The 12160-nt window shown below is 34.4% G+C and overlaps 1 protein-coding gene across 1 annotated transcript in view; it reads right to left on the reverse strand.

The window, feature by feature from the left end:
* LOC150092305 (rab GTPase-activating protein 1-like) overlaps window positions 1–12160 on the reverse strand; it is a 323417-nt gene that overhangs the window by 116233 nt on the left and 195024 nt on the right. Inside the window, exons 15-16 of the mRNA XM_090414840.1 lie at window positions 8497–8571; window positions 856–981 (exon numbers count right to left, since the gene is read on the reverse strand). Of these exons, the coding sequence (XP_090270966.1) occupies window positions 856–981; window positions 8497–8571 (201 nt within the window). The remainder of the gene's footprint in view (window positions 1–855; window positions 982–8496; window positions 8572–12160) is intronic.

Raw genomic sequence — 12160 nt, forward strand, 5'->3', positions numbered from 1 at the left:
AGTGCTTTTCACTTATTTTGGAAGACCATGCAACACTTGAAATGGCTTGCACATCATAATTTTTAGCATTTATTTCTTTCCATTCCACTGTTCATTTCATACAATAAGTTTTCCAATAATCTTAATTTTTCATGTTTATTATCTATTTATATTATACAATTCTAAGTTTAAAGTATATTTGACTAATTCTCCTTTTATATTGGTTGTTTTGAGTTCTGTTATCGTTTTGGGTTTTAAATATCATATGTTTGTTTTTCTTATATTCGGCTGCTATTTCACATTATCCAATCTACAGTCTGTACCATTAGATTATCTTATGATAATAGAAGAATATTTTACAATTTTTTTTAAATCTTCCATTCAGTTTCGAGATGGAATTTTTCTTTTAATAAAAATATAACATGGGTCATTCTTTACTTTTCTTGATTTATATTAACATAATTATTCCACAGTTTTCCATATGCCTTAATCATGCATGTAATCCTGGAGTAACCACTACAGGATTACAGACAACAAGGTTAACTATGAAAAAAGGTAGCTCAAAATATTATAGCGATATGGTGTAAAAAGGAGGACATTATACAGAACATATAATGCATACTTCAATTGTCAATATCAGAAATTAGAAATGATACAGAAAGATGGTGTGATGTAAAATCAGATGTAAAAAAAGGTGCACACTCATGAAGATTAATACTAGGTAACTAGAGTAAAGGAGTCAGTTTGAGTTATCAGCAATAATCAACATGAAAGATTTGACTAATTATACAAAAAAGCATAAGAGACCAAAATAAATATCTTTCTTTACTAAAGAAATATATTTTACATAATCACACAAAACCAAACCAAATTTACCTCAATCAATTTCTGCAGCTGATAAAATTTTAAGTGCAATTCCTCAAATCCATTTCTAAAAAGTTCTCGTAATCCGTAATCGTGCATTATCTTTACTAATACTGCAAATACTTGTTCTTCAGGCATCTAATTAAGTACAAAAATGTAACAAGTATCATCAATTTTTTTAATCAAGTCTTATCAAAAAACATTTTTGGAGGATGTGTGTGTGAGATTTCACACTGAACATTTTACAGTAATAATTTTAGATTATTATTATGATGCTGAAATACAAGGTCTGATACAAAAAAAAAACAAGACTAACCCTATAAGCTTGGGAACGGAGAGTGGGAGGGGAGAGACAAAGAGATAGTATAGAGCATGTTCTAACATGTCACCGTGAGACATGATTCAATTCCATCGCTTTACTCAGTACGAGTGGATGCATGTTCAGATACAGACGTTTTCTTACCCTTGGTCGGAAAATGTTGGAGTACAAGACTGAACAGTGAGTTAACATCAAGTTTCTTGTGAAACTGAAGAAATCCATGACGGAAATTTTTCAATTATTGATTGAGGTTTACAGTGAAGAGTGCATGTCTCGTGCACATGTTTTTGAATGGCACAACCTATTTTCTGAAGGCAGAGAAAGCATGAAAAATTATGATTGCCCAGGCCACCCATGCACAGCAGTTACCAATGACAACATTAGACAAAAGGTTGGGTATTTGAGCTGTAGCTGAGAAAGTTCATTTGGACAGGGAAAGTGTTCGATGCATTTTAATGGAAGAATTGAACATGATAAAGGTTTGTGCAAAAAATGGTTCCAAAAATGTTGTCAGATGAACAAGATTTGTTGAATTCGGTAATTACTTGTGATGAAACTTGGATATTTGCGTATGATTTGGAAACCAAGCGACAATCAATGCAGTGGAAGTCAGCAACGTCTTGAAGACGAAAAAAAAAAAGCACGCATAAGTTGTTAGTTCAAGGCCATGTTGATTGTTTTCTTCGATATCCCGGTATTGTAATGGCAGAGTGGGTTCCCAGCAGCCAGACGGTAAATCAGCCATAATTACCTTGAAGTCTTGATGAAATTGCACGAATGAGTGAGAAGGAAACGAACAGAATTGTGGAGAAATGGTTGGATTTTGCATCAAGACAATGCACCAGCCCACAACGCTTTGTCTGTGAAGCAGTTTTTAGTTAATCACAACATTACTGTGCTTGAGCACCCACCCCATTCGCCAGACCTGGCTCTCTGCAACTTCTGCCTCTTCCCAAAGATCAAGTCGGTGCTCAAAGGAACCCATTTTTTTTTGTCGACAGAAGATGTGAAAGCAAAAACGATGCAGATCCTCAACAGCCTTTCAGAAAATGATCTGCAGAATAGCTTTGAATGTTGGCAGCATCGTATGTAGCTGTGTGTCAACTCAGAAGGGAACTATTTTGAAGGAGATCATAGTTGATTTTCTCAATTTGTTAAATAAAAAGAGATACAGACACAGTCTTGTCATTTGTGTGTCAGACCTTGTATGTATTAACATATTAACATTTTAAGATATTAATCTTGAAATTTCTATATGAATTAAACAGGCTTGTAAGTTAAAAATCAGGCTTGTAAGTTAAAAATCAGGCTCAGCAAATACATAAGCATAATAACATAAACCATAATAATGTACAATATTTAAACCTATTATTCATACATAACCACACTAATGACTAGGAAAGGACCACACATACTAGGAAAAGACCAATTGGAAATACCATCAATTTCTTGTATAGATTCTGATGATGTTAGTTTAATATCCACTTAATTTATATAATTTTGCATTGCTGAAACGAAGCCTTTTGGCTCTTTATTTTAGTAAATACTTTAAGTACCGACCGAGAGTTCACTTACGGACACCTCTTGTACGTTTCAAGTTCCTTAGCACTGAGAGTTTTTGCTCTCTTAGGTTTCTGAAGAAAACCAATGGGTATGAAACATCTGTCAAACTAGTGAAACCTTATCAAAATGAACCAATAGGAGGCGAATATACAGGTGCTTTGAGCGTTCGTTACTTCCTATAAGGTTCGGGCTAGGGAAACTCGTAGTATGGTGGCGGCGTGTTCCTGCAAGCTCTCTGGTCAAATTTTGTACAAGATTTATAGTTTCTGTACGAAACTTTTATAGTTTCTGTATTCGGCTTTGAAATGATGTTGGATTTAATATCCATTTAATTTATATGATCCTGAAGATATGGACATCACATGGTTACAAGATAGTAAAAATAGCATGAAACAAGTCATTACTTTACCATTCTACAGTTACATACTAAACCAGAATTTTTGCAATGGTTTGGATTGAAAACAAAAAATACTGACAAATAGTTAACCAATAAATAATAATAATAAAAGCTGGAAACTAATGCCATTATCAGAGTATGTATATTAACACTAGCAAAGGTGGACTGACTTCGCATCACTTACCTTAGTATTCCCTAATGCAAAGCACATCTCGCTGAAGACATATATAATGCTATGCATTATGGGAAGGGTCACTACCCAGACCGGTTTCGACCTTTATTGAGGTCTCTTCGGTGGGAGCCAGACCCAGAGGTGATACCAAGGTTGAAGCAATGCAGAAGTCATATTTCCATATGCCAGTTGCCAAAGGGTGTCACACCTTATTATTAAATTACTCTGGATTAGAGTGATTTAATCAAGTGATGCGAAGTCAGTCCACCTTTGCCATGAATTGCCCCAGTCCTGAAAATACTTCAGGTGCAAACTTTGTTTGCTTTGTTTGATAAAGAATTAAACTAAATATATAATTTATAGTCTAACCAAGTGGGGGGGAAAAACTTCCAACATCTTTCTCTAATCCAGAGTAATTTAATAATATGATGTAACACCTTTTGGCAACTGGCATATGGAAATATGACTTCTGCATTGCTTCAACTTTGGTATCACCTTTGAGTCTGGCTCCCGCCGAAGAGACCTCAATAAAGGTTGAAACTGGTCTGGGTAGTGACCCTTCCCATAATGAATAACATTATACATGTCTGCAAGGAGATGTGCTCTGCATTAGGGGATACTAAGGCAAGTAATGTGAAGTCAGTCCACCTTTTGCCACAAGTTGCCCCAATCCTGAAGATACTTCAGGTGCAAACTTTGTTTGCTTTCACTTGGATAAAGGATTAAACTAAATATATAATTTATAGTCTAACCAAGTGGGAAAAAACTTCCAAAGTAACAAATAAAATTAACACACACACACACACACACACACACACACACACACACACACACACACACACAGAGAGAGAGAGAGAATCTTGAATAATGCAAAAAAATTTGTTATATAAAGAAAAAATGCTCTATGGAAAAAAAAGCATCAATACCCAACTAACGGTCTTATATCTGAATTCAAAAAACCTTACAACACAGATGATAATCAAAGCAAAAACGAAACTATTATATGAATCTGATTTCACGAAAAAATTATGCAAAGCAAAACACTTCTGATTAATGATACATGTATACTACACTGCCCAATGTTTCATATTTTGAAACCATAAAACACACATGATCAAATAAGCCAAATATTTTTGGACAGCTAAGATTTGATTTTAACTTGTATTTTGTTACTCCATCCTAGCTGATGCAAAGTTAAGGAGAATTATAAGTAGCATTGCCGATGTTAATTCCTTTCAGGAAGATTTGAATAGACTTTTGACTTGGACAAAGGCGTGGGGGATTGTAGTTTTAATATTAATAAGTGCAAGGTGTTGCATTTTGGAGTATAGAAATAGAAGGTGTACTACATTGACAGTGCTGTACTGCAGGATATGAATGAGATTCAGGCTTTAGAAGTGATGGCTGACAGTAGACTGAAGTTTAGAAGGCATGTTGCAGGTTGTGGATGTACTGCACATCATAATGCCCCTATGACAAGAAGTACTTTAACATGTAGGGATAAGGAGGTGGTTGTGCCACTGTATAAGCACTGGTCAGCCCACACTTGAACTCTGGAATGCTTGCTATGGAAAGAGGTTGAAGAAATGTGGATTGCAGAGTTTGGTGGATAGGAGACAAAGAGGTGATATGATAGAGACATTTAAGTTAGTGAGGAGATTATCAGATTAATCCAGAGGGGATTATAAAAGGAGTGGAAGAACCAGAGGACATCCCTGGAAGTTATGTAAGAGTGAGGTGAAGTGTAGATTTTTTTTACATTGAGAATAGTCAATGAATGGAACACATTACCGAAATATGTTGTTAATTCAGGAAATATTAAGGATTTTGAGATTCTGCATGATAAATATGTTGTCAGTTGAACGAACCTCCCATAATGAGCCTGCTGACTCCATGGAAGGTGTAATAATAATAAAAACTATAGAAAAAAAAAATCTCTCTGTTGAAGGAATCTATAGACATAATCAATGTGGCCATACATAAAAACAAAATTGTCATAAATTAAAGACTAAATTAAAGAATAAATTAAAGAATAAATATCCAACGTTTCACTGACTGATATCTGTCAGCATTTTCAAAGGAATACACTGGTAAGCAATAGAAAGTAACAAAAACTAGGAAACTAACTGACAATTCTAAAAATTATATAAAGTTATCACTGTGCGTGATACAATGATATGATACGCGTGTCGCAAGTGCAACATTTTATTTGTTTTCATGAAAGTTCATTTCTTTTTGGTTAAATGATCTGATTAGAGTTTTCCATATATCTGGTAAGATTAGGCCTTGATTAGAGGATTAGATTAGATCTGATTAGTTTTCCATATATCTTTAAGATTAGGCCTTGATTAGAGGATTAGATTAGATCTGATTAGAGTTTTCCATATACCTTATAGATATACCCAGATAACAAAGTGATTTTCAACATGTCGAATCACTGCCTTTCGAAACATGAATCAGATATACTAAAGAAAGGTTTTAACTTTTCAATCACTCTAAATTACATTCCTAAAATGGACTTTATGTGTAGAATTGAAAAAAGTCTCTACCCACTACCACAAGTTGTAGCCAACGATATTAGATTCCAAAGCACGATCATCCTAGCAACAGCAAAACAACCAAACCTGAATACCACTCCATATGATAGGAAAGCTATTTGGAACTTGAGGAAGAACAAAGAAATAATAATAATGAAAGAAGACAAGGGGAATGCCACTGTCATCCTAAACTCAAAAGACTATTTCAAGATAATTTACTATCTTGAAATAGTAAATTATCTTGAATTAACTTACCATCTTGACAGTTGAACGTACAAAATCCTGAACAGAGATCCTACCATGAAGAACCATAATGAGACAAACTTCCTGATCCGTAACATGAATACTTGGCCTGAAGAACTAAAACGAAAACTTAAATCCTCAGATCCCATTACTCCTAGACTGTATGTGGCACCTAAAGTGCATAAGGAAGAAGTGCCATTTCGTCCGATTGTGGATGGCAGGTCCTCCCCCACTTACCTATTGGCTAAGCACCTAGCAAACTTACTTAAAGGAAAAATTAGACAAACAGAATCCAACATAAAAAATTCTCAACAATTTGTTGACAAACTCAAAAACATGAAGATAACACAAACAGACATAATGGCCAGTCTAGATGTAGTATCCTTGTTCACAAATGTACCAGTAGAAGTCATGAACATTATCAAAGATCTTTTTCCTGCTGATATTACAAACAATATCACACTGTCAATTTACAAAAAACCTACGGACACTGGACGATATCTACATTACTCTTCAAACCATCATAGGTCACATAAACAGAGCACATCCACATGTTGAGAAATCGAGCTAGAAACTTTATCTCTGACAATGAAGAAGTTCAAACAGAACTGTCTCAAATCGCTATAACACTATTACGAAATGATTATCCTCAAAACATCATCAACAAATTTCTATACAAAGATAACCAACAAGAAAGAACAGTCTCCCAGCAAATTTCAACAGCAGTCATCCCCTTTATGGGTTCAATTTCCACCAAAATTGCGAGATTGTTAAAGGCCCATAACATTAGGGTTGTATTTAAACCAACTACTAGCATCAGACAGACTCTAAGATCTCCTAAAGACAGTGTTCCATTTTATAAATATCCAGGTGTGTATAATATTTCATGCACGTGTGGTCTTTCCTACATTGGACAAACTTCGAGAAGCCTGGAAATAAGATAGAAAGAACAAGTTGGCGATGTAAATCACAACAGAACGACCACCTTCGGGTTAGCACATCACTTTTCAACTTCGAACTACACTATAGACTGGAATAACAGCTCTATGCCCTACGTAGATGAAGATTACAGACATCGATTATTTAAAGAAGCACTACTGCTGCTTCTTTAAATTAATTTCTGTTTAGGTTGCTACGTACAGGCAGCAACCTAAACAGAAATCAAGGGGCCACACTGAATGATACTTGGAAAAATCTAATTAATTCCCTCAGTTCAACAGAACTACAGTACGTGAATAATCATATTATGCGTTTGCATGTAACGCGTGTTCATGATACTGAGTAGAAATGTCACACAAATGTGTTACCTTAGCTACCTAATAGGTACTAACGTTTTTTTTGTATTCTTAAACCATTTTTGCATTTACCATTTTTTTGTACTGTGCAAGCCTTGAGAAAGCTAGTCAGTTACCAGCGAAACCGGTAGGCAATATTGTACGAACATACGTACGAATTAAAACTCTATGGTCAGTTTAACAATAAGCCTTATATTTTGTAACATTTTATGACCAAAAACATGTATAATATAACTCAATGAGTCAGTCAGCTGACAGCGAGTACCTAACAGTCAGCTACTTACTACCAACAAATACAAGAAAAATAACCATTATCATGCAGGTTAAAACAATATGATTTGAATTGAAATTTATCCTGATGTAGATCCAAATTGGAATAACTACATAAATTACTTAAAAAGTAAATTCTAGATCACAGCAACCAAATTATGTAAATGATGATTATCTGGGCTCTTAACCAACCCATTGTACCAATACTGTAGACTAACACTTTCATCGCCTGGATTCATATTTAAAGAAAAGTTAATTTCGCAAAGGCTTCATTTTGAACATAACAAAAACAAATAAACCAAAAACCAAAGTTTCCCTTACTTTGTCAACATTCACAATAAAATATTGTTATTTCTTAATAGCAATATTTGATATTTATGCAATATTGTGTAATAAATTATTTCAGTCTTCGTTGCCACTCTGAGTCTAATGATCCCCCCATCCCTTGCAATCGATAAATGAAGTATGTATCTTTTAAAAAAAAAAAAATTCTCTTCCAGTCACAAAAGTATCAGTTCCAGCAAGTGTGAAAAATCCCTGAGTGAATTTTTCACACTTGCTAATGGAAATAAGTGATGGTTTGAACTTCACATCAGCAATTTCAACAAAATATCACTGTTCTGAAGAAGGCTTCATTTTCATGTCTTCAAATATTAAGGCATGATGTACTGATATCATGACTGGTTGGATGGTTAAAAAAATGTCAAACTTTCTCCTTGATATATATATATACAGTGTATAACCTATGGTCTCCACCATGATACAGCTGTAGGTGTATCATGGGTGGAGTTCTTGTTTGAAATTTATATTTTAGTGTACCATATTACATTTTAATCAAAACATTAAAATATACTTACATGTAATAGAAGTGCAGCCACTAAAAAAGATAAACCCTGACAGTATCCAACTTCTTGATCATATATTGAATAAACCTGTGATGAAATGTTACAAAAAATAACTTTCCTTATAAACATTTTCTTGTGATTAAGGGAATATATATATATAAATACTAGTTTAATCTTTAAGTGCATATATATGTGTGTAACAAATATGCAGATGGAGAAAAATTGAATCCTATTTGCTCTACCAATACCACAAAAACAAAAACAATATACTCTGTTAAGAAACAAAAATGACATACTTTTCATAGAACAATATGGGAACAACAGAAAATTCAGATAGAAAACAATTAAATTTCATTTAATCATACAATGATTTGAAAGATTTAAGGAATCAGTTAAAATGATACGTACCCATATGCACAGTAGAAGGAATCAGTGATTTTAAATTTTATATGTCTACTGTGTACAAGGGTATTAGTACTGAATTTTTTGCTTGGAGGGGAGTTGGTTGTGATTGCTTTGTCAGCGAATGACTTCAATTAAGAGAGGTCTAACAGGTATTGTGTGAATAACGGATCTCCCGATATGAGTCTTTTCACTCCATGGAGATACCTGTATAATATAAGGGGGACCGGAAAGTAATTTTTTGAACTACATTTTAAATATAAATTTTATTAAAGAACAAATTAACATTATTCAATTCTATAATCATCATCGTTAATTATAACCTTATTCCAATGATCTACTAAGTTTAGAATTCCTTTTTCAAAAAAGGAATTCTAAAGTTTTTTCTTTGGAGGCAAAAAATGATATCCAACTCCTTTGGACATCATCTTGCAAATGGAAGGTTTTATTTCTTATGCTATGTTCTAAGGAAAGTGATAGTCACTAGGGGCAATGGCGAATATGGAGGATGTGGTAGAAGTTCCCATCTTAACTGCCTAATTTTTTCTTGAGTCATTCTTGCAGAATGTGGTTTTGCATTATCTTGCTGCAAAATTACCCCTTTTTGATTGACAAGCGCAGGAGACGTTTGATTAACAATACTTGATGTAGTCACTCTAATTGTTCACAGTAGATGGCTGCTGTGATAGACTTACCTTGTTCCATGAGCTCGTAACGAATAATTCCATGAATATTCCCACCAAACGTACAACAGACCCTTTTGTGAATGAAGTCCATCTTTAGGTGTTGGAATTGGAGTTTGATTTGGAGAAAGCCACTGTTTTTTGCGTTTTATTCTTATACAGCACCCATTTTTCATCACCAGTTATGACTCGTTCCAAAAAGGGGTCATTTTGTTGTCTGGTCACAATGAATCGCAAATCGCCCATCTCTGTGCTTTACTGTTTTCTGACAGTTCATGTGGTATCCATACACCCTGTTTAAGAACCTTGCCACTCTTATGCAAGTCTCTTGGACAATTGACAGCGATGAATTAAGTTTCTCTGCTAATTCTTGTATAGTTTATTTCGGATCTGATTCAACGAACGTCTTAAGAGCATCGTCATCGAGAGTAAGAGGTCTTCCAGATCGAGGACGATCAGAGATCAAAATTTTTTTCTGCAAATCTCCTAAACCATCGCTGACATTTGTTAACCTTCAATACGTCTCCATAAGTTGAGCAAATGATTTTGGTAGCCTCCGGAGCATTCTTTCCTGGGTGAAACAAAAACAGCATACAATGACGTAAATCGTGCTCTTCAACTTTAAAGTCTGCCATATTAAAAAAAAGAATCTAAAATTAAAAAAAAAAAAAAAACAGATTTTTTAAATAGAAAAGTAATAAAAATCAAATTTAATAACTTATGTGCTATTTAAGAAGAAACAATCGGCTAAAAATGACCTATTAAAAATAATTGATTACTTTCCATCCCCCTTATATTTCCAACTTTATTGAGTTTGCAAAGAAAAAAACAATGCACATTATTTTATTATTTTATTTTAATATTTATAAATATCATATCACCCCTCTTTCTCCTGTTTGCTGGTGTCTGCAGTCTACAAATTCTCAATCTGTCTTCATAACCAGTATTCCACAATCTTGATATCATTTTTCAAATTAATCAAATTTCAGATTGAATAATACAGCCTATCTCCAGAGCAACTAGTATAGCAAATTAATTCAAACAAGGAAAAATGTTCACTGGTTGAATGTATTTCTACATGCTTGAGAAACAGTTCTTCTTTCAGCAGTGGTATCCTGAAGAGGCAGACTATAAGACAATAATAAACTGGATGCTACAAGAATTATAACCATTTAGTCACATCAAAATTTTGATTTGAAGAGCTATTGTAAATACTACCTGAAGAGCAAATGTGTAAGCTCTGCAGAGCAGCTTAATGATACTGTTCTTCTGAAATGATGTAATGAATTTCTTTGTATATATTTGCTAGTAAAAGTTAGTTTCCAGTAAAGTGAGTTAGAAAGAAAGTCAGGAGATGGAGTTTTGAATGTGAAGGATATCTCAAAATGGAAATCCACCATCAGCCTTCTTCTTAGTAAACTTTATATATAAATGAAGGCTACTGATTTTAAGAATATGATCAAGTCATATTTAGGATGGGGCCAATTGTGGACACAGAGTGACTCTCAGGTGTTGATACTAATAAACTATGCAAACCCTTTATTAAATGACGTCACCAGCTAGGATAGGGATGCTGTTAAAAAGTTATGCACTCTACCATGGGAACAACTATTTTTATGGGTTATTGTCCACAAACTGGGCTGATTATGCCTATTGTTAACTGCATTGATATACTTATGTCTAAAACTGCTAAATTTTGTGTTAAAAAAACGTTTAATTTTCTTGACCATAAAAGCTATGGAATGACTACTAATGGGACTATATTGATCAAGTACATATAATAAACAACTATGTTATACCAATAATAAATTTAGTTTAATCCTTTATCCAAGTGTGTGCAAACAAAGTTTGAGCCTGAAAGTATCTTCAGGACTGGGGTAAAGTGGTACAACACCGGGCAACTCCTTGCAAAGGTGGAGCAAGCTACCAACACTCCTATCCCAGTATCTCCCATAATGCTAAACACATCTCCTTGCGGATATGTAAAATGTTATGCATTAAGGGAAGGGCCACTACCCAGTAGCTTGCTCCACCTTTGCAAGGAGTTGCCCAGTGTTGTACCACTTTACCCCAGTCCTGAAGATACTTTCAGGTGCAAACTTTGTTTGCACACACTTGGATAAAGGATTAAACTAAATTTATTATAGTATGACCAAGTGAAAAATAAACTTTCAACATCTTTCTCTAAATCCAGAGTAATTTAATAAAAAGATGGCACACTGTTTGGCAGCTCCTATAGGAGATGACCTTGCTAATGCTTCTGCCTGGCTCCCACTGAAGAGACCTCAATAAAGGTCGAAACTAGTCTGGGTAGTGGCCCTTCCCTTAATGCATAACATTATACATATCCGCAAGGAGATGTGTTTTGCATTATGGGAGATACTGGGATAGGAGTGTTGGTAGCTTGCTCCACCTTTGCAAGGAGTTGCCTGGTGTTGTACCACTTTACCCCAGTCCTGAAGATACTTTCAGGCGCAAACTTTGTTTGCACACACTTGGATAAAGGATTAAACTAAATTTATTATAGTCTGACCAAGTGTAAAATAAACTTTCAATATGTTATACTAACTAGTTTCACCAACTAAGGCTGT

Source organism: Typopeltis vanoorti, chromosome 26 (genome assembly GCF_054136105.1).
Source record: "Typopeltis vanoorti isolate ZY-2024b chromosome 26, IOZ_Tvanoo_1.0, whole genome shotgun sequence".
Lineage (NCBI taxonomy): Eukaryota > Metazoa > Arthropoda > Arachnida > Uropygi > Thelyphonidae > Typopeltis > Typopeltis vanoorti.